The sequence below is a fragment of the Chanodichthys erythropterus genome, chromosome 13 (genome assembly GCF_024489055.1).
Source record: "Chanodichthys erythropterus isolate Z2021 chromosome 13, ASM2448905v1, whole genome shotgun sequence".
In the NCBI taxonomy this organism is placed as follows: Eukaryota; Metazoa; Chordata; class Actinopteri; order Cypriniformes; family Xenocyprididae; genus Chanodichthys; species Chanodichthys erythropterus.
Genome location: NC_090233.1, coordinates 28,631,143 through 28,653,555, shown reverse-complemented (window position 1 = coordinate 28,653,555; position 22,413 = coordinate 28,631,143). Strand labels below are relative to the sequence as shown.

The window sequence follows — 22,413 nt, the reverse complement described above, 5'->3', positions numbered from 1 at the left end:
ATCTCGAGACCTGGCCGCAAAGCCAGTGTTGAAGCGGCCAAATATGGAGCAATCTGAGCAGCGTGACCGCGGCTGCAGATGCCATATGCCCCAGGAGCCTCTGAAAGTCTTTCAGTGGGGCTGCTGTCCTGCGCTTGAGCGTACTCAGGCAGTTTAACACCGACTGGACGTGCTCCTCGGTGAGGGGTGTAGTCCGGGGGACCGAGTCTAGCTCGAGACCGAGATAAGAGATCCTCAGCCCGGGGGTGAGTTTGCTTTTATACCAGTTGACCCGAAGACCCAACCAGATGAGGTGAGCTAAACCATGTCCCTGTGTTCGCACAACTGCTCTTGCAAGCTGGCCAGGATCAACCAGTCGTCAAGGTAGGGGAACAAGGGCCGCGTCCGCAACCTCCGTAAAAATGCGGCGCGACAGGGCCAGCCCGAAGGGTAGGATTTTGTACTGACATGCTTGACATGAGGCAGAATCGAGACATGAAGTACGCATCCTACAGGTCGAACGCTGCAAACCAATCCTCGGGACAGACGCATTCGAAAATGCGCTTCTGCATGAGCATCTTAAACGGTAGCCAGAAGGTACAGGTTCAAGACGCGCAGATCCAGGATTGGCCGTAGCCCACCGCCCTTTAGGGTACAATGAAGTAGAGGCTGTAAACCTTGACTTCAAATCAGCTGGAGGGACCGGCTCGATTGCATCCCTCGCCAAGAGGACAGCAATCTCCACCCGGAGAACAGGTGCAATGTCCAGCGACACTTGAGTTTAGTGGACACCCCTGAAACCCAGAGGACACCAGACGAACTGAATCGCATAGCCAAGTCTGATAGTGTGAATGAACCAGCGGAATGGGCTGGAGAGCACCATCCAGGCTTCCAGACACCAGCAGAGCCAAACGCACCACAGACGTACCGGGGGTGGGGCAGCGACCGACTCGGACGGCATGGTAGCGCCCCAGAGTGTTTTTGAGCCAGTGGCGGAAGAGACCAAATTCTCCACCCGGCCCTCCTCCGGGGAGGGAGCGATGTGAGCATTGTCTCCCGAAGAACTGTTTACCTCAGCTCCAGGTCGCCTTACCTCCAGGACCGCTACCCGCTAGCCTGCGGGCTGGGCTTTAGGCCAGCTTGGGAGATGAGTGTATCGAGAAAGCATACTTTGATGGCAACACATCCCAACAAGGCTAGCCAGGGGTGTTTCTGGACCACCAAGGTGGACATCGTCTGGCCAGGGGCCTGCGCTATGACTATTATGCGTAGCTCAACCCTGACTCAGAACTACCCAATGCAATGAGTACTTTGGCCTACCACGGACTTGCCGGGGCCAAGACTCATGCAGGGCAGAGGTGGTGTGCCCATAGCACTGCCACCCCACCCTAGAGGGTAGTGAGAGAGAAAAAAAACTTGCAATGCAGATTATGGCCCCCTTGGTATTCCATATTTGACGCCAAAAAAGGCCACAAACTGACAAGTTTTTCCATGCACTTCCGGGCTAAGACAGGGGGCGGGGCAAGGCAGGAACGCGTCGCACAACGCCCCCAGAGGCCCGGGAAAGCAGTGTTGTCAAGTCTGAATCTGATTCAGCACGAGCACACCACAACCGTGGGACGCTCAGCTTCATCTTCATTTTCAGAGCCCAACAACACTCTCCAATGTAGCAGTCGACATCTGATCCTCTGCTGAAGCTCTGACTACAAAGCTAGGTCCCCCATGAGAAGGACCAGCAATCCAAGCAGAAGCTACCAGCCATGTTGAACAGTGAACGTGACCGCCCAACTGGACGACACACGGCGCACTGGGCGCCGACGTGGCCATGTTATACTAAACATGAACCACCCACGAACACAGTCACAAGATGTTTGCGATGCAGTAGAGGAGTGGGGGGCCCACGGATAACGGCTCGGTGGGTATTACCCCACTGTGATCCTCTGGTCACCCAAGCTTATTAACCAAAGTAGTATTTTTCTGATTCAGAGCGCTGAGCGCTCGAGCCCTTACGAGAAAGGCGAGACAAACAACGCGCCAACGTGGGCATGCTCTCATTTTTCACGAGAACATGAACCACCCACAAACACAGTCTCAGCACACTAAGCAGACATGAGAGAAAGTGATTGTGGCCGTCAGCGAGGATAGGAAACAACCGCCTGCAGAAACGCACAGACTGAGTGACGTCTTGAAAAAGACGCAGTGTCTGTCTGTGAAGTCTGATTTTAGAAGGGGAAATACAGCTCTTTCTGTGTTGAGACACACAGGGAGTGTCACGAGAGTGTGTACACACACACACACACACACACACACACACACACACACACACACACACAGGAGACCGGCCCAAATCGCACACCAATTTTATGGATTTACAGCGGAACGCTGTTTCACAGCAGTAGTTTCTGCCTGGCTCCTGAAGCTCGCGGACTCGCTGCAGAGTCGTAACACCAACACGATAAGGCTGCTTCTTTCGTTCTTCAGACTTGTCTGAAGTTCAGTCAGGCTGTAGGACACCAAAGTGTTGGCTCTGAAGCGAAAGACAAGAGTGCGATTGCATCTGCTGCCTATTTATGTCCCCCAGATGTGGGCGGTGCGCATTATGCAAATATCGCACGCCAATGTTCATTGGCTTGTTTTAGTTCTCTCGAAGCTGATAGGGGCTCTCTGGCGAAATATCCCAATTCGTCGGTCACTACTGATGTACGTCGAACGTGACCGGCTGAAAGGGAACTAATACTAGGGTAACTAAGAAAAGGTCTTCAAAACAATCATATAAGACAAGTAAACAGCAGTACAATAAGAACAAAGAAACTAATTGCAAACAAAATGGACAAATAAATAAAACAGAATGAAAATACAAATTAAAGTTTATTAAGTTTTTCAGGAAGATGTACTAACGGTGGTATTCAGATAAGTAATTGCCTACAACAAAAAATGTAGTAATCAAATGTAAAATAACATTGTATAAAACACTGCATAGTCTTACTGTACACATTAAATATAGATTAATCCTTATTAAAGCTACTTAAGTTATTCTTTCAAGATAAGTGAGTGATTTTCCTTTGTTATTTGTTGTTTGATTATCATTAAAGGGGTCATGAACTGCATTGTTTTATAATGTTTCCTGGGTTGCACTTATAATGTTAGTATGCTTTTTGCATCCAAAATTGTCATCATTTATAAATAAAAAGCATTTTTTCAACCCTGATTTTAGCCCTCTGGTTTGAACAATCTGTTTTAAGGGGCGTGTCTGCTGTGAGACTTCAGTGTAAATTACTACTGTGATTGGCTAACGTCTTTCCATTAGAAATAGCCAAGTATTACTCTCTCTTTTAGCGCGTTTTTACTATTACAGCAAGATTAACTAATCGTGAAAAGTGTTGCATTACATTTTACATCTATTATATTTAGATCGTGGCATGAAAGTTTGCAGAGATGAACACTGTGTAGCCGATCACAGACATTGTTGTTGAGCGCATTAAAGCAGTGATCTCATCATTGCAACTCAATTTCTGTCCACTAACAAATGCTTTCATCTTCACTAACAGTGCAAACACGATACAACCAAGGGATTCATTGAATAAAATGGGAGTATTGCGAGTGTCAGTCACTGATAAACTCACGCTGTTTGATGGAGCAATGCGCGCTGAAGCTGTCAAACGATTGCAAAGGGAGCTTTCTTTGATTGGGTGTCTTTATATAATTTAATCACCGTTAACAGATTATTTTCATCCTACTAAGAGAAACAATGCAAGTTGCCGTTTAGTCATGGGTTTGATTTACTGACACACAGACAAAGAACATCTGACTGTACATGAATCAATACTTATCAGATTAGGCATTAGAATTAACACAGTTACTTACATGTTGCATTATTGTCGAGTGCAGGCACTGCACAATATTTTGTAATCCTCAACGGCATGTTTATTGCTCGATCTGGTTTAGCACCACGTAGGCCTATGTTACTTAGGCTACCTATTCTATTGCATGTCATGCGTGAATCGGTGGGCGGGGCTAAACGGTCAGGCAGCGATGAAGTAGGCATTGATCTTCTTCTGCGGAGGCAGTGCTTGCTGCCCTTTGACGTCATAGATCCCCACTTTTTGTCGTCTGCTGGGTCTGGTGTCAATAAAAGCTTTTATTGGACTAACAAGGAAGTTTTCAGCTCTAAAACTTACAGGATATTCTTACAGGATATTCTCAACAACCTTGTTTAATAGGTTGTCTTGATGACACCCAGATCAGTACAATTATCCCTTTTCTTTGCTCATAAATACTTGAACAAGCTTGCGTCTTTTGTGTCATAAAAATATGATCGGTTTATGTGATCGGCAAGCTGAGAGACCACGTATAGAATCAAAGGAATTAATTGACATTTTCGGATAAGTGGCCAATCATTTGGTGAATTCCTAGAAACTACACAAAAAAGTTTTTTCATATTCATGTTTGACCTCAGAGCATATAAACTCTTGCACTCCCCCTGCGAACTCTGGTTGGGAACCACTGGGTTAGAGGGCATACCATGGCTTAAAGCAGCCCAAAAAGTCCATGATTGTGGCTGGAATGGAAATAGGATATTCCAGCATTTAAACTCATGGTGCCATTTAAGAAAGTGCTAATAGATAATAATTAAAAAGATATGATCATCAGGTATGAATCTTGAGATATGGAAAAGCATATTGAGGAGGCTGTAATTACAACTTGGCTAACTGAAAGGTCAGGCTAAGGGGAAGTATCTGTGAGTATTTATATGAGGTAAGCTTGCCAGCAGGATCAGAAGGAGGTACTGTAGCTGCAGAAAACAGCAGTTTAAATGAGTCCATCAAATGAAAACAAGCTTAAGTGATTGGAAAATCTGGTAACACTTTATTTTACAGTGTTATTGTTACACTCGTAGTAATAACTATGAATTATGTATAATTACATGCAACTAACCCTAAACTAAACCCTAGTCCTAACCCAAAGTACATGTAGTTAATTAATATTTCTCTGTCTCTGTTATTTGATACCATCTAACCCTTAGGACTTTTAAATCTAAAAGAATACACATCTTTCAATTGACAGAGAGTGGTGCAGTTATGACATAAGAACCTGGAAGTCTAATTCAACGCTGGTTCCTTTTTTTCCTATGGGTTTTTTTAATGGGGTTTTTCAATTTATGTGTAAAATAAAGCCTGTGGTAAACATAACTTGACTATACTTTGATGTTTTGTTAGACGACGTAAATTACATACACCTATAGCGAAAACACGAATTTTAAAGCAGTTATGTTCGTTTTTGAAAAATACATTTTTTATAAGTGTAGTAAGGGTAGTTGATATGGGAAGAAGGAGGCGGGAACCGGCGAACGTTCACAAACTGTAATATATAAAATAAACAAATACAAAATTAAAAAAGTAATTGCTGGCAGACCCTCACGGACATCTGCCGGCCACACAAACATAATAAAACATAACATAAAATCCAGGCCTGGTCCTCTCTCATCCTTCACTGTCGTCGCTCCTCCTTTTTATGCTTCCGGAGCTCATCCGTGAGAGATACGAGACCGGTGCAACATGCAGCTGCGGCCTTGCGCCGTTCCCTCACGGCTCTTGCCCTGCCTTGCTCGTCACATACCCCCATCGCCACTTGCAGGCCAGGGGGTACCCACAAGACTGCGCTCTACTCCCCCCGGGGGCCAGTCTCGGTGGCCGCAGCACCTGGGGGTAAGGACAGATGGGACGAGAGAGGGAAGAGAGGGAAAAAAAAAAATCTTGGTCCGGTTCCTGGACACACTGCCGCGCGGTCCTCAGCAAGCCAAGAGGCTCTTCCTCATGGTGCCATGCGATGGTACTGGACGGTGGACAGCTCGATCCTCCTCCGCCACCTGGCGGCTGGCGATGACTCCTCTGGCTGAGGACAGCTGGCAGCTCCTCCCCCGTTCCCTGCTCCTACCCTTCATGGCGGACGGCAGCAGGTTCCGGCCCATGGTGAACGGCGGTTGCTAAGGTATTCTGGGTGGTTGCTAGGATGTTGCTATGCAGTTGTAGCAACACACTTGAAACCACCTAAAGTACCCTAACATGATTGATAAGGTGATCAATGTGGTTTCAAGGGCGTTGTTACACGGTTGCTAGGGTGTTGCTATGCGGTTGCTAGGGTACTCTGGATGGTTCCAAGGGTGTTGCTATGTGGTTGCTAGGGTACTCTGGGTTGTTGCTAGGGTGTTGCTATGCTGTTAGAGTGTTCATTGTTGTTTCAAAGGCATTGCTACATGGTTGCTAAGGTGTTCTGGGTGGTTGCTAGGGTGTTGCTATGCAGTTGCTTTGATCAGTGTGGTTTCAAGGGCATATGTACACAGTTGCTAGGGTGTTCTCTGTGGATGCTAGGGGTTTGCTATGCTGTTGCTTGGGTGTCCTGGGTGGTTGCTAGGGTATGCTATGAGCTTGCTTGGTTTCTCTGGGTGGTTCCAGGGACATTTCTATGTGGTTGCAAGTGTGTTGCTATGTGGTTGCTAGGGTACTCTGGGTGGTTGCTAGGGTGTTGCTACACAGTTTCTAGGATGTTGCTATGTGGTTGTAAAGGTACTCAGGGTGGTTGCTAGGGTGTTACTATGCAGTTGCTAGGGGGTTCAGTGTGATTTCAAGGGCGTTGCTACACTGTTGCTAGGGTGTTCAGGGTGGTTGCTAGGGTGTTGCTATGCAGTTGTAGCAACACACTTGAAACCACCTAGAGTACCCTAACATGATTGATAAGGTGATCAATGTGGTTTCAAGGGCGTTGTTACACGCTTGCTAGAGTGTTGCTTTGTGGTTGCTAGGGTACTCTGGATGGTTCCAAGGGTGTTGCTATGTGGTTGCTAGGGTACTCTGGGTGGTTGCTAGGGTGTTGCTATGCTGTTAGAGTGTTCATTGTGGTTTCAAAGGCATTGCTACATGGTTGCTAAGGTGTTCTGAGTTGCAAGGGTGTTGCTATGCAGTTGCTTTGATCAGTGTGGTTTCAAGGGCATATGTACACAGTTGCTAGGGTGTTCTCTGTGGATGCTAGGGTTTTGCTATGCGATTGCTAGGTTTCTCTGGGTGGTTCCAGGGACATTTCTATGTGGTTGCAAGGGTGTTGCTATGCAGTACTCTGGGTGGTTGCTAGGGTGTTGCTACACAGTTGCTAGGGTTTTCTGGGTGGTTGCTAGGGTGTTGCTATGCAAATCTCAAACTCATTTTAGTCTGTCATGTAGCTAAGGCTTAGACTGTGGCTGTTGAAGACAAAGACATGTAACCTTTCAACATTTCCAGAAATAGTAACAAAGGGATTTTTGCAGGATGGGAATGTGCCATTTTCTGTTACAAAGAAAAACTGCCATGTAATATGTGTTTTCACTATATTAATCATACTTCCCACTATTTTTCTATATTCTACATTCTTTAACTATATATGCTGACACAATAGCCTGCTACAAGAATTGTCATGGGTGAAAAGGTGAAATGTTTTCTCATTCAAAAAAAGAAAGGAAGAAACAAATGCTGTTCAAGAATGCTTTTTCGTTTTGAATATGTTTTTTTTTTTTTTTAATATTTATCATCACTGTTTTTAATCAATAGTGAGAAAGTCACACTACAGCTCTTGCTTTACCTCTGTGGAACTAACTTTATTGCGGTGTGGTTGTATTTAGCACTTTTTAAAACAAAAAACAAAAAAAACAAGATGTGCCTGACTGCCAAGAAAATGCTAAGGGTCATTCATGTACTAACTCTCATGAGTTCCGAATGTACCCTCTTCCCAAAAAAGGATTTTATTTACTTCAGTGTGTCATATGTTATTAATAGACTAAAAATAAATTATAACACATGAAACTTTGAGATAGAAGCTGTGACCTTAGCTGTGCAGTAGTAATAGCAATAAAGCAATAAAGGTTTGACTCATGACTGATTCCATCAGTCTGTCCATAAGTTTCTAAAAAAAAAAAAAAAAAATGGGTCATGAAAGCTCATCATAAATCAGAATATATGCCCATGTATAGATTCTGCTTGGTGTGCATGAACAACTTCTATAAAAGCCAAGAGGATAGACCAGAAGAGATGCAGAGAAGACCTCAGTGGTAAGAGTGGATGACTGTGACTGAAAGGCATTTTTATCATAATCACTTATGCATTTGTACTTAAAGTAATTGTATTTTTATTTACATTAATACATTTTAATGAATTGATTTTTTTTCTCTTTTCAATTCAAGGGTAGTGAAAATTTCATCTGGTCTCAAGGACAAAAAGCAAGTGAGTTTGATTCAGTGTGGATTAGGGTAGAGGAAAACAGTTATATTCTGTATCATAGATGAAAACTGGTAAAGCATGCTGCTTTAAAAAAAAAAAACTTTTGTAATTTATTTAATACGTTTAAATGTATTAGTAAGATGAATTTAAGGACTTGGTCCCATTAACCATTTATTTACTGTATTTTTAGGGGCCAAGCATAGACACTTATTGTATTTTATTGCGTTATTATATTCTGTTTTTCTTCTTCCACTTTTGAGTCTATAAGAGCCCATAGAACCGCTTGTGGGACAGTTATATAAATTTGGCACAAACATAGAGGACAGTCTGAACATTAAACACTGCAAATGTGGAGACTTGCAATCATGCTAATAAGTTTAAAACTGTAAGAAACAACAAAACTCATGCTGAATCGACTGCTCCCTATGACCGAAATTTCTGTCATGATATACTGTATACATGTATGTCAACTAATGTGCATATAAGTATAAGTGGCCATAACTCTTAAATTGAATGAAATATTTTCACCAAATTTGACACATTTCTTTTGAAACAGAAAAAGAAGCAGGGGCCAACTGATGATGGTATAATAGAGCAAAACATGAAATTGGCTCTAACTACAGAACTGTTGGTCTGATTAAATTAAATTAAAAATAGTTATGAAATGTTGTTAAAATAATGCATGATTGCATTTGCATAAATAAAGAAAGGTCTAAATATAATAAAATATTAAATTATTATGATAAAAAAATCTTATGCATCCACTGAGAAAAAAAAAAAAAACTCGAGTACACTTATCTACAGTGGAGAAAAACTTCTCTCTTTAGAGAGAGGTATTATTTTTCCTCTTTTTACCCAAAATTGTGAGCATTAGTGAGTACACACATGTAATTTAATGTCTGTTTCATTCATACTCATAGCCGGAGGATGCTCGAGCAGAAAGATCACTAGTGAGACTCATAATCGACAGTGAGAATCTCTGTATTGAACTGAAACTTCGTTATATACCACAATTCATATTGTACCGTGTGCTGTCCCCCGACAACAGCATATCAATTTCATCACCAGAAAGACATATTTAATCGCCCCTTACCTGCTTCTTGCTTGCTATCAAAAAGTATTGTTTCATATGTCTGTATTCATGTGTAAACCTAAACTTAGGAATATGTCTCTTTCCTAACACAATTCATGGGTTTCATTTCATGAGTCTTGCCTTTATTATTACATGGAATATTTATGAATTTTTTTATCATTTTTATCATATTTTTAAGATAATTTTATCCTTTCTCTCTTTAGTAAGCCGCCACCATGAGTACGGACGCGGAGATGGCCGTGTATGGCAAGGCTGCCATTTACCTTCGTAAGCCTGAGAGGGAGAGAATCGAGGCTCAGAGCAAACCATTTGATGCCAAGACTGCCTGCTATGTGGCTGATGTCAAAGAGTTGTACCTCAAGGGAACAATTAAGAGCAAAGATGGTGGCAAAGTCACAGTTGAATTGCTTGACACTAAGGAGGTGAGTTATATAGATGCTCATTAAATTATTATTACATTGTTTTCTTTTATATCTAATATCTAATTTATCTAATTTATAGGAGAGAGTTGCTAAGGAAGAAGATGTCTACCCAATGAATCCTCCCAAGTATGACAAGATTGAGGACATGGCCATGATGACCCATCTCAATGAAGCCTCTGTGCTTTATAACCTCAAAGAGCGTTATGCTGCATGGATGATCTACGTAGGTTCTGAAACAACATAAAACAGGATTTAAGTTCATTTTGTCTGTGTTGTTGCAATCTGACCACTTCTCTACTCATTTCAGACCTACTCTGGGCTCTTCTGCGCAACTGTGAACCCCTACAAGATGCTCCCGGTGTATGATCCAGAAGTGGTGACTGCTTACAGAGGCAAAAAGCGTATGGAGGCCCCACCCCACATCTTCTCTGTCTCTGACAACGCCTATCAGTTTATGCAAACTGGTAAGACATTATGGAATTGAATTGTATAGAATTCTTTAAGGTGAATTAGATGACACTGTTAATATAAGAAGTATTTACTGGATATTTTACAAATTACAATCAACAGATAGAGAAAACCAGTCTGTCCTGATTACGTAAGTATTTTCATTTAATCTCAGACCATGACAAAAAATAAAAATTGAAAGTACAATGTAGATGGAAAATCTTTATGGAGATATTTACAAAATAGAATTTAGAAATGAACTTCTGAATATACTTTGAAAAGTCGACATGTCTTTTAATCTTCTGTTTTCTAATCTCTCATAAACCAGTGGAGAATCCGGTGCTGGAAAGACTGTGAACACCAAGCGTGTCATCCAGTACTTTGCCACAGTTGCAGTATCAGGTGGTGAAAAGAAGAAAGAGGGTAAAATAAAGGTACTGTATGAGATACAAAACTATGTCATATATTTTTTTTTTGAAAGATGTTAATTTACACAAACTATATGATATGTGAAATGCAGTCTTTAGACATGAAATAATAAATAACTGAAAACCCTTCAAACAACACAGGGCTCTCTTGAGGACCAGATCATTGCTGCCAACCCTCTGCTTGAGGCTTATGGTAATGCCAAGACTGTGAGAAATGACAACTCCTCTCGTTTTGTAAGTTAACCACTGTTTATTTACAGTACAGATGGTCAGTTGTGTTCAGTTTTTTCTATACAGAGTTTTCTGTAAAGAGATTGTTATTATTTATGTATTATTCTATTTTGTTTTAAACAGGGTAAATTTATCAGAATTCACTTCGGTACAACCGGAAAACTGGCTAGTGCTGACATTGAGACATGTAGGTGGACACGATTTCATTGATAAATCCTGCACATTTGTCTTTGTCACTCTTCAGATGATTGTGACTCAAGTACATTCTCTTAACAGATCTGCTGGAGAAGTCTAGAGTGTCATTCCAGCTTCCAGATGAGAGAGGCTACCACATCTTCTACCAGATGATGACCAACCATAAGCCTGAGCTGATTGGTAGGTGCACATATTTCATTCAATGCCAGATAATATTGTAAGATACTCTTTTAAAATCTGTGTATTTTACAGAAATGACGCTCATCACCACCAACCCCTATGACTTCCCCATGTGCAGTCAGGGTCAGATCACAGTGGCCAGCATTGATGATAAAGTGGAGCTGGATGCTACTGATGTGAGTCATTGCTGTTTGAATATTGAATTATTCTATATAAATATGGCAAATCATAAATCTCATTTTTCTCTGTAATTTACAGGATGCTATTGACATTCTGGGTTTCACTAACGAGGAGAAAATGGGCATCTACAAGTTCACTGGAGCTGTGCTTCATCATGGTAACATGAAGTTTAAACAGAAGCAGCGTGAGGAGCAGGCTGAGCCTGACGGCACAGAGGGTGAGACTTGTGTGCTTTTTGCAATATATCTTGAGATCAGTCTTAGTGCTTCTGTTTTATCCTGGGCTTTAAAATAGTAACAGCTGCATCGACTGTGCATAAAATGTTTAGTGTAAATATAAATTAGGAGTGTGCATTGCTGTGCATATCAATACATCTAACAATAAAAGTAAAAGTACCTGGTGCCTGAATTATTATAATTTTACACATACACAAAAGACTCTGTAGAGCTAAGACAATTTATTTTAAAATGTATTTAACAGAGGCTGACAAAATCGCCTACCTTCTGGGTTTGAACTCTGCTGAAATGCTAAAGGGTTTGTGCTACCCCAGAGTCAAGGTCGGAAATGAGTTTGTGACCAAAGGTCAGACGGTGCAACAGGTATAGTAACATTTCCAGCATGTCCATGTGTTCAAACATTCTGGCTAATTATTGCAGAAGCAGAATTAAATATCTATTCTACAGGTGTACAACTCTGTCAGCGCCTTGGGCAAATCTATCTATGAGAGGATGTTCTTGTGGATGGTCATTCGTATCAACCAGATGTTGGACACAAAACAACAAAGAAATTTCTACATTGGCGTGCTGGATATTGCTGGCTTTGAGATCTTTGATGTAAGAATGATTATTTTATTTTATGTCACATTGAATCATATTCAGAAGTCAGTAAATGTTTCTGTTATATTTTCCTCCAGTACAACAGCATGGAGCAGCTGTGCATCAACTTCACCAATGAGAAACTGCAACAGTTTTTCAACCACCACATGTTTGTGCTGGAACAAGAGGAGTACAAGAAGGAGGGCATTATCTGGGAGTTCATTGACTTCGGCATGGACTTGGCTTCTTGCATTGAGCTCATTGAGAAGGTTTTTAATGGTTTATGAATTTATTCAATGCCACTGTCTATTCTCAAAATGTCATATTTTCTGTAATAAACAACATTCTTTTATAAACAGCCCATGGGTATCTTCTCCATCCTTGAAGAGGAGTGCATGTTCCCCAAGGCTTCAGACACTTCCTTCAAGAACAAGCTGTATGATCAGCATCTTGGCAAAAACAATGCTTTCCAGAAACCAAAGCCTGCCAAAGGCAAGGCCGAAGCCCACTTCTCCCTGGTTCACTACGCTGGAACTGTGGACTACAACATCACTGGCTGGTTGGACAAGAACAAGGATCCACTGAATGAGTCTGTTCTGCAGCTGTACCAGAAGTCTTCTAACAAACTGCTGGCTTCTCTCTACCCAGCTGTTGTTGAAGGTAAAGAAACAACAACAACAACAAATTAACCAAACTTTTTTTCTTGTTTTTGCATTTATACATGTTGCTTTATATTTGCATATCAATAGATACTACTAAAAAGGGTGGCAAGAAGAAGGGTGGATCCATGCAGACTGTGTCCTCCCAATTCAGGGTATGTATAAAGATGACATCACAGCAATATTGCTGTACTTGAGGAAAAAAATGAAATACAAAGCATGCCAACCCTTTTCTATTCTCCACAGGAGAACTTGGGCAAACTCATGACCAACTTGAGGAGCACTCACCCTCACTTTGTGCGCTGTCTGATTCCTAATGAGTCCAAGACTCCAGGTAAAGTATTAAAGACTTAAGATATACAAAGTTCTGCCATGAAACTCTAGATGGCACAGGCTAATAGGTCCTTTAAATCAACCTGCTCGTAATCACATCATTATCTATAGGGCACAGCTGATTGGTTCCTACTGTATCAGTAGCCAATGAGCTTGCGTGCTCAACCTTCAAAATATTTTGGTGGCATGCCTAGCAGCGCTTCAGAAACCCTCCACCTTCCCCAGCTCTCCCTGTATAGATCTGCTGGGGATAATTCATGTACGCTATATTGTACAGCAGCAACATCTCTTACTTGCTCACAGCAGTGTGCCATGTTTGTATGGGCAGTAGCAAGTCACATACTTTCTCTGCAGCAGCAATAACCAACAGCAGCAGCAGCAGCAATAAAAACATTAAGAGTTGTCATGACAGAAATTCTGGCGCTCAATATATATGATGAAGTTAATTTACCAAGTTCATGGTGTAAACTGTTCGTTATAGGTCTCATGGAGAACTTCCTGGTTATCCACCAGCTGAGGTGTAACGGTGTACTGGAGGGTATCAGAATCTGCAGAAAGGGCTTCCCCAGCAGAATCCAATATGGTGACTTTAAGCAGAGGTAAATTAGACCCACATGAAAATACCATTTCCTGTAGGAGTCTCCTAATTAAAAGACATTAAGTATTTTGATAAATTTTCCACAGATACAAGGTGCTGAATGCTGGTGTTATCCCTGAAGGACAGTTTATGGATAACAAGAAGGCCAGTGAGAAACTCCTGGGATCCATCGACGTTCCTCATGATGAGTACAGATTTGGACACACAAAGGTTCATATTCAGCAGGGAACTTTCAAAGATTCTCTGATTATGATCATTTAGCCTATACAGATTAAATCAATATCTTTTGATTTATTGTTTTACATAAATTTAGGTGTTCTTCAAAGCTGGTCTTCTGGGTACTCTTGAGGAGATGCGTGATGAGAAACTGGCTACTCTGGTCACAATGACTCAGGCTCTCTGCCGTGGCTATGTGATGAGGAAGGAGTATGTGAAAATGACGGAGAGGAGGTGAGTATTGTCATGAGTAAAGGTGACATCAATGATAACTATGTAAACAGTAAATAATGATAATTATGCCATTTAATGATGAATTATTCACAGGGAGTCCATTTACACTATCCAATACAACATCCGCTCATTCATGAATGTCAAACACTGGCCATGGATGAAGGTTTACTACAAGATTAAGCCTCTGCTGAAGAGTGCCGAGACTGAGAAGGAGCTGTCGGGCATGAAAGAGGACTTTATAAAATGCAAAGAGGCTTTGGCTAAGTCTGAAGCCAAAAAGAAGGAGCTTGAAGAGAAGATGGTATCACTGCTGCAAGAGAAAAATGATCTGCAGCTGCAAGTAGCATCTGTGAGTATTTTTACTTGAATTAACTGATTTTGGCTCCATTAAAATGAGCAATGTGGTTTCCAATCAAATAGCAATCTATTTTACTAACAGGAAACTGAGAATCTCTCAGATGCTGAGGAGAGGTGTGAGGGTCTGATCAAGAGCAAAATCCAGCTTGAAGCTAAACTCAAAGAGACAACTGAGAGGCTGGAGGATGAGGAAGAAATCAATGCTGAACTGACAGCCAAGAAGAGGAAACTGGAGGATGAGTGCTCTGAGCTGAAGAAAGACATTGATGACCTGGAGCTCACCTTGGCTAAAGTGGAGAAGGAGAAACATGCCACTGAGAATAAGGTTGGAGACTGAGTTGGTTTAAGATTAGATTTAATCTCCGTCTTATATATTGATATAGAATATAAATTGTAAAATATAACCTCACTTGAAACAAAAAATCACACAGGTCAAGAACTTGACTGAGGAAATGACATCTCAGGATGAGAGCCTTGCCAAGCTTACGAAGGAGAAGAAAGCCCTCCAAGAGGCACATCAGCAGACACTGGATGATCTTCAGGCTGAGGAGGACAAAGTCAACACCCTGACCAAATCCAAGACAAAGCTTGAGCAGCAAGTTGATGATGTGAGTTGATTATGTGAATTAATTATATTAAATGACGTATTATTAACAAAGTTCAGGAGAAGCACGTTGCCTAATTAACCCGAGAGAAGCGCATTAATTTGATCAACTCAATAACGATAAGATGTGTATATATATACAGAATACTTACCTCTCTTCATTAACAGTTTATCAGCATCCCTCCACCACCCCATCACCTCACTTCTAGATCTAACCATTCCTATCATAACCGGGGGGAGTTCTCTAGGTTCGGGCCAAACTCCAAGCTCAGAGCCCTCCCATATTTTGTATATCATTTTCCTGTAGCTTGAGGGTTCCCTTGAACAAGAGAAGAAGCTCCGCATGGACCTGGAGAGAGCCAAGAGAAAGCTTGAAGGAGACCTGAAATTATCACAAGAGTCCGTCATGGACCTGGAGAATGACAAGCAGCAATCTGATGAGAAAATAAAAAAGTAATTAAAGCATGAAATCTTTGAAAACATTGAAAACCTTTATTGTTGTGTTATCGTTTTTTGTTTGTTTGTTTGTTTGTTTTTTACAAACTACTTATTGTTGAACACCCACAGGAAAGACTTTGAAACAAGCCAGCTGCTTAGCAAGATAGAAGATGAACAATCTCTGGGTGCTCAACTCCAAAAGAAGATCAAGGAGCTCCAGGTATTTTGAGATTTTATACATTATGATCATCATGATCAAGTACATTATCACCATAAATCTAATGAACTATTTTCCACCATAGGCTCGCATTGAGGAACTGGAGGAAGAGATCGAGGCTGAGCGTGCTGCTCGTGCCAAGGTTGAGAAGCAGAGAGCTGATCTCTCCAGGGAACTTGAGGAGATCAGTGAGAGGCTTGAGGAGGCTGGAGGAGCCAATTCTGCTCAGATCGAGATGAATAAGAAGCGTGAAGCTGAATTCCAGAAGCTGCGTCGTGATCTTGAAGAGTCCACCCTCCAGCATGAAGCTACAGCTGCTGCCCTACGCAAGAAGCAGGCAGACAGTGTGGCCGAACTGGGAGAGCAAATCGACAACCTGCAGCGTGTCAAACAAAAGCTTGAGAAAGAGAAGAGTGAATACAAAATGGAGATTGATGATCTTTCCAGCAACATGGAAGCTGTTGCCAAAGCAAAGGTTGGGAAATATTCTGAAGAATATATGTGACCCGTGCTTGCAAAATGAGTCGAAATGCGCAGAAGCTAATTACGAGCTACAGGCAAAACAACTGAAAAATTAAGATTTTGGTCAAATTTGAGGTTTTTACAAAAATTTTATTTGTACGTTTTCTGAGAGGTGTACCTTCCTTAATCTTTCCTTTGTTTTAATAATCATGAAAAATTGCAGTTTTTCTCTGCTGGCTTCTTGACAACTGGTACTTCCCCTCAGCACAAGTTTGGCAACTTTGTAAAGTGAAGCATACTCTTACAAAATGATCTTACTTGCACTGACTGACAGATCCAAAGCATGAGCACAAAGATGCCTGTATTCACACAAACATTATCTCTTATGTCTTAAGTGAACGTTTGGTTAACTGTTGGGGAAAAACATCTGATGTGAAACATCATACTAGATCAGTGTTAAGAGAGTAGATCTTAATATATAGGCTTTTTGTCTCATTAATGTTAATCAAACAATTGTGGTATCATGGAAAAAAAAAGTTGACTATATATTTTTCCGATAGATGTGGGTTTTGACTTGGTGTGTGCCAAATTTGGTGGTATTACCAGGGATTTTAAGGTATGCTTGCTAGGTGATTTTGTTTTGGAACCTTCAGAAAACTTTAACTAGATTTTTCTCAAAATTGACTTTGCTAACTCTATCGACTTCAAATAGGTGTAGCTAAGTCCTTTTCTGTCTGCTTCCAACAAATCATACATTTTTGAAAATGCGCTCAATATGACGCCAGCACGGGTCACATATAACAAGAAGTTTTTTTCAAATATCTAATGACTTTTGTATTTACAGGGCAATCTTGAGAAGATGTGCCGCACACTTGAGGACCAATTTAGTGAAATGAAGTCCAAGAATGACGAGAACAGTCGCCAGATAAATGATCTCAGTGCTCAAAGAGCAAGATTTCAAACTGAAAATGGTAACTAATGACAAATTGTGACCAATCATGAACAAATCAATATTATATCAAAAGTAATTAATGTCAATAATTAATAATAATCATAAAAAAAACAATAATAGTGTATTACTATTGTTCACCAGTGACAAAGTCTTATTAGAGGATTTTTTTATGTTGACTGATAAAATCTTACATCCATTTGTTTTGAAATGAACATGAGACATAGCACAATCTGACACAGTGAATTTGAAACTATACAGGTGAATTTGGCCGTCAGCTGGAGGAGAAGGAAGCTCTAGTTTCTCAGCTCACCAGAGGCAAACAAGCTTTCACTCAGCAAATTGAGGAGCTTAAGAGGCATATTGAAGAGGAGGTTAAGGTAATACAGCATAATCAATACATACATATACTTGTACATTACTATAATGCAGAGACTAGCTAATATTATGTGACTTTGTCTCCTAGGCTAAGAACGCACTGGCCCATGCTGTACAATCAGCTCGTCATGACTGTGACCTGCTCCGTGAGCAGTTTGAGGAAGAGCAGGAGGCAAAGGCTGAGCTGCAGCGGGGAATGTCAAAGGCCAACAGCGAGGTTGCTCAATGGAGAACCAAATATGAAACTGATGCCATTCAGCGCACTGAGGAGCTTGAAGAGTCCAAGTATGTATATTATTGAATAATATTCTCAATTCTCACACCTATATTATAGATTAGAATTTAGAATCATGTGTATTACTTAACAGGAAGAAGCTGGCTCAGCGTCTGCAAGAGGCAGAGGAACAAGTTGAGGCAGTGAACTCCAAATGTGCGTCTCTGGAGAAGACCAAACAGAGACTACAGGCTGAGGTGGAGGACCTCATGATTGATGTGGAGAGAGCCAATGGTTTGGCTGCTAACCTTGACAAGAAGCAGAGGAACTTTGACAAGGTAAACAATTTTAGTCATATGATATTCTCTTCGTAAAATATTGCTGGAATGGGCTTTATTTCATTTTTTTTAAAAAACAAACCTGAAATGTCTCCACTAAAGGTCCTGGCAGAATGGAAGCAGAAATATGAGGAAGGTCAGGCAGAGCTGGAAGGTGCCCAGAAAGAGGCTCGTTCACTAAGTACTGAGCTGTTCAAGATGAAGAACTCCTATGAAGAAAGTCTGGATCAACTGGAGACCCTCAAGAGAGAGAACAAGAATCTGCAGCGTAAGAATGAAACCATTCAATTAGAGAGAGAGAAAAAAATAATGTTCTAATTCTCAGTGAGCATTAAAAAGTAAGCACCAGACCTGCAAACTTGTCACTTTTAGGTGACAATCACCTTTTTCTTGGTCATTTGGGTAATTTATGTGAATCGCACCCCCCACCCCCGCGACACTGTCACCTTTTTTACTCTGAGGAGTTTGCAGGTCTGAAGCACATATGATTAATGAATGTTTATTATGATAAAGATTATATTTTTTTTTCTTTCTATAGAGGAGATTTCAGATCTGACAGAGCAGTTAAGTGAGACTGGGAAAGGCATCCATGAGCTGGAAAAGGCCAAAAAGACAGTGGAGACTGAGAAGGCAGAGATTCAGACCGCCCTGGAGGAGGCTGAAGTAAGTATCTGAAGATCAATATGGAATTCTTGCTAGAACCATTATACTATGTTGTTAATATATATTTTCATTTTCACATTTAAATGCAGTTTTTATATTTCATAGGGCACCCTGGAGCATGAGGAGTCCAAGATTCTTCGGGTCCAGCTTGAGCTAAATCAGGTCAAAAGTGAGATTGACAGGAAGCTTGCAGAGAAGGATGAGGAGATGGAGCAGATCAAGAGGAACAGCCAGAGAGTAATTGAATCCATGCAGGGCACTCTGGACTCTGAAGTTAGGAGCAGGAATGATGCTCTGAGAATCAAGAAGAAGATGGAGGGAGACCTTAATGAGATGGAGATTCAGCTGAGCCATGCCAATCGCCAAGCTGCTGAGGCCCAGAAACAGCTCAGGAACGTTCAGGGACAACTCAAGGTATGTGTCTTCTTTTTGACTTTGGGATGTATTAATTTTTTATTTTTTTATAATCTAACATGTGAAAAAGCATATGAAGATAAGCCCTATAGATAAAGCATTTACACATGTAAAGCCCAACAGAAAGCACATCAAAAGCTCATTGTAAAGCTTTTGTTGTGTTCAGGATGCCCAACTGCACCTTGATGATGCCCAAAGAGGACAGGAAGACATGAAGGAGCAGGTGGCCATGGTAGAGCGCAGAAACGCTCTGATGCAGTCTGAGATTGAGGAGCTGAGAGGTGCTCTAGAGCAGACAGAGAGAGGCCGCAAAGTGGCTGAACAAGAGCTGGTGGATATCAGTGAGCGTGTTGGGCTGCTGCACTCTCAGGTAAGTGCATATTGTTTCCCTGAAATTAAGGAAATTGAGAGCATCATTCAAAATGTTCATACTGTTGCCTATCATTTTGTAGAATACAAGTCTCCTGAACACCAAGAAGAAGCTTGAGGCTGACCTTATTCATGTCCAGAGTGAAGTTGATGACACAGTACAGGAAGCCAGAAATGCAGAGGAGAAGGCCAAGAAGGCCATCACTGATGTGAGTAACAGTAGCAGCCAAATGCCTCACCAAGACACGTGTGTACTTAAAAAATGTGGATCTAATGATTTTTTGCATTCACACAAAAGGCTGCATTGATGGCAGAAGAGCTCAAGAAAGAGCAGGACACCAGTTCTCACCTTGAGAGGATGAAGAAGAATCTGGAGGTCAATGTGAAGGACCTGCAGCACCGTCTGGATGAGGCTGAGAATCTGGCCATGAAGGGAGGAAAGAAACAACTCCAGAAACTGGAGTCCAGAGTAAGCCTCTTTATAGTTATGATGTGGGCAATGTGAAGTATGTTATAATATTATAAATTATGAATGAATTGTTTGATTAAAAATAATCTCTACTATAGGTTCGTGAGCTTGAGACTGAAGTTGAAGCAGAGCAGAGACGTGGAGCTGATGCTGTTAAGGGTGTCCGCAAATATGAGAGGAGAGTGAAAGAGCTCACTTATCAGGTGACTATATTCCTCATAAGTTTGTTCAGACAAAAGAGTCCGTATAATATTGTATGTACTGATGATACCTATTTTTTAGTAAAGGTATTTTTTAGATCAAGACTTAATCTAGTAAATATGTGTATTTTTTGAAGACCGATGAGGACAAGAAGAATGTTGCCAGACTCCAGGATCTGGTTGACAAACTGCAGCTGAAGGTCAAAGCCTACAAGAGGCAGTCTGAAGAGGCGGTATGTAAAACCTAATAGAACATTTTGACACTGTAATTATTTATATTTGAATGCTAATTTGATGATACATGAACCATATATATATATATATAAATAACTTTAGGAGGAGCAAGCCAATGGTTACCTGTCCAAGCTGAGGAAGGTACAGCATGAGCTTGAAGAGGCTGAGGAGCGTGCTGACATTTCTGAGTCTCAGGTCAACAAGCTCAGAGTTAAGAGCCGTGATGCTGGAAAGGTTAGACTGAGTAGATGAGTTTGTTTCATTATACAAATTGTTTATCCAAATACATGAACTGCTTCTTAGCAGAAGTAAAGTGGAACTATGATAATTGCATTTTGCTGATGTTACATGTCCTGTATGACATTTGCACATCTATATTATCTTTATTATGTAAAGTGGAGCACATTTTGTTAATAAGGCTGTTTGCCTCTTCCTTCTTTCCCAGGTCAAAGAAGAATGAATGAAGAAGAATCTTTAAAACGTGAAAGGAGCATTTACTGAAGTCATATAATATGAATGTTTAGTGTAAAAGTACCTTTCTTAATAAACCTGTATATTTCATCAAATAATAAGACTTTGTGTGATTTTTTTTTTTTTTTTCAGCAAGATACAATTATTATTCACATCATAAGAGTGCTGATTATCAAGAGTGTCTTTAATCCAAATTTGAACTCTTAAAGGTTCCATAAGAGTTAAAAAGAGTCCATAAAATATAATACTCATCTTCACTGAATGCATTCACACAAACATTTCTGCTATAAAGTTTCCACCCTGGATTGATGTTATCTTCCTCAAACAATTTCAGAAAATGTTCTTCTCAACATTGCAGTTTAAAATAGTATTTTGAGTCTTAAACAGTTAAACCTCAATGCTATTCAAATTAACACCATTATAAAAATCAGACCATACAGTACCTATCTGAATATACTGTAAGGCTTAAAACTGGACTACTGCAATGTTCTATGAACCAGCCTTCCAGTTAGCACAATTAAGCCTCTAAAGATATGAAGAGTTTCGTTGCAAAACGAGATAACTCCGTTTTTAACATTTTTGTCAAAACATGTTTATTATTATGTTATCATGTTATTATTTTGTTTTATGGTGCTACTTAGCTGTATTTTTTAAGTTATGAAGGTTTAAATCAAAACAAACCAACTGCAGTTGAATTTATATTAATTGGAATGCACAACCAAAAAACAAGAATTTTGAAAAATTAAAAAAACTGAGTTATCTCGTATTGTAACGAAACCCTTCATATATCACGCACCGCTCACACACCAAGCACTGAATAAGCCAGAGATGGTTCAGTCACATCCAGTCTATAATATCTCACAAATGATTACAGTGATGCCTAGCTCACCGCAGCACAAATGTCCTAAATAGAAACATCGCTGAACAGTGCCCAGAAGTATAGCCATTTCTGCAGTGAGCTCGAAGTCCTGATGGAGATTGTAAAAGCTCCGGAACATGTTATCTGTTTGTGATGAAGAAAAGTTAGACTAGATTACTGTAATGCATTACTAACTGGTTGTCCTGCATTCTCAATAAAAAAGCTACAATTAGTCCAAAATGCAGCTGCTAGAGTTCTTAGGTCAAGAAAATATGATCACATGACACCAATTTTATCATCTCTGCACTGGTTACCTATTAAGTTCGGTATCAATTATAAAGTATTGCTACAGACCTATAAGGCCCTAAATTGCTTAGCTCCTGTGTATTTAACCAATATTCTACCGCTTTTCCTCACAATCCATAATGCTCTTTAAGATCACAAAACTCAGGGCTTCTGGTAGTCCCTAGGATATCTAAATTCACTAAACGAGCATTTCACATTTGGCTCCTAAACTCTGGAAC

The 22,413-nt window shown here is 40.7% G+C and overlaps 1 protein-coding gene across 1 annotated transcript; it reads left to right on the top strand.

Moving 5' to 3' along the window:
* Positions 1-8,171: 8,171 nt before the first annotated feature.
* Positions 8,172-21,126, top strand: LOC137035038 (myosin heavy chain, fast skeletal muscle-like). Its single transcript, XM_067408283.1, has 40 exons — positions 8,172-8,225; positions 9,519-9,737; positions 9,817-9,960; positions 10,045-10,201; positions 10,308-10,335; positions 10,513-10,618; positions 10,754-10,846; positions 10,967-11,030; positions 11,120-11,218; positions 11,291-11,394; positions 11,477-11,615; positions 11,879-11,997; positions 12,082-12,231; positions 12,312-12,482; positions 12,573-12,873; positions 12,963-13,027; positions 13,119-13,206; positions 13,687-13,804; positions 13,890-14,013; positions 14,117-14,253; positions 14,347-14,602; positions 14,693-14,935; positions 15,042-15,218; positions 15,522-15,667; positions 15,782-15,872; positions 15,955-16,344; positions 17,176-17,302; positions 17,542-17,660; positions 17,747-17,943; positions 18,027-18,210; positions 18,313-18,478; positions 18,749-18,873; positions 18,979-19,287; positions 19,454-19,657; positions 19,740-19,865; positions 19,955-20,125; positions 20,224-20,328; positions 20,463-20,558; positions 20,662-20,793; positions 21,005-21,126. The coding sequence occupies exons 2-40, from the start codon at positions 9,531-9,533 to the stop codon at positions 21,017-21,019; spliced, it is 5,793 nt and encodes a 1,930-aa protein (XP_067264384.1). The 5' UTR covers positions 8,172-8,225; positions 9,519-9,530; the 3' UTR covers positions 21,020-21,126.
* Positions 21,127-22,413: the final 1,287 nt, after the last annotated feature.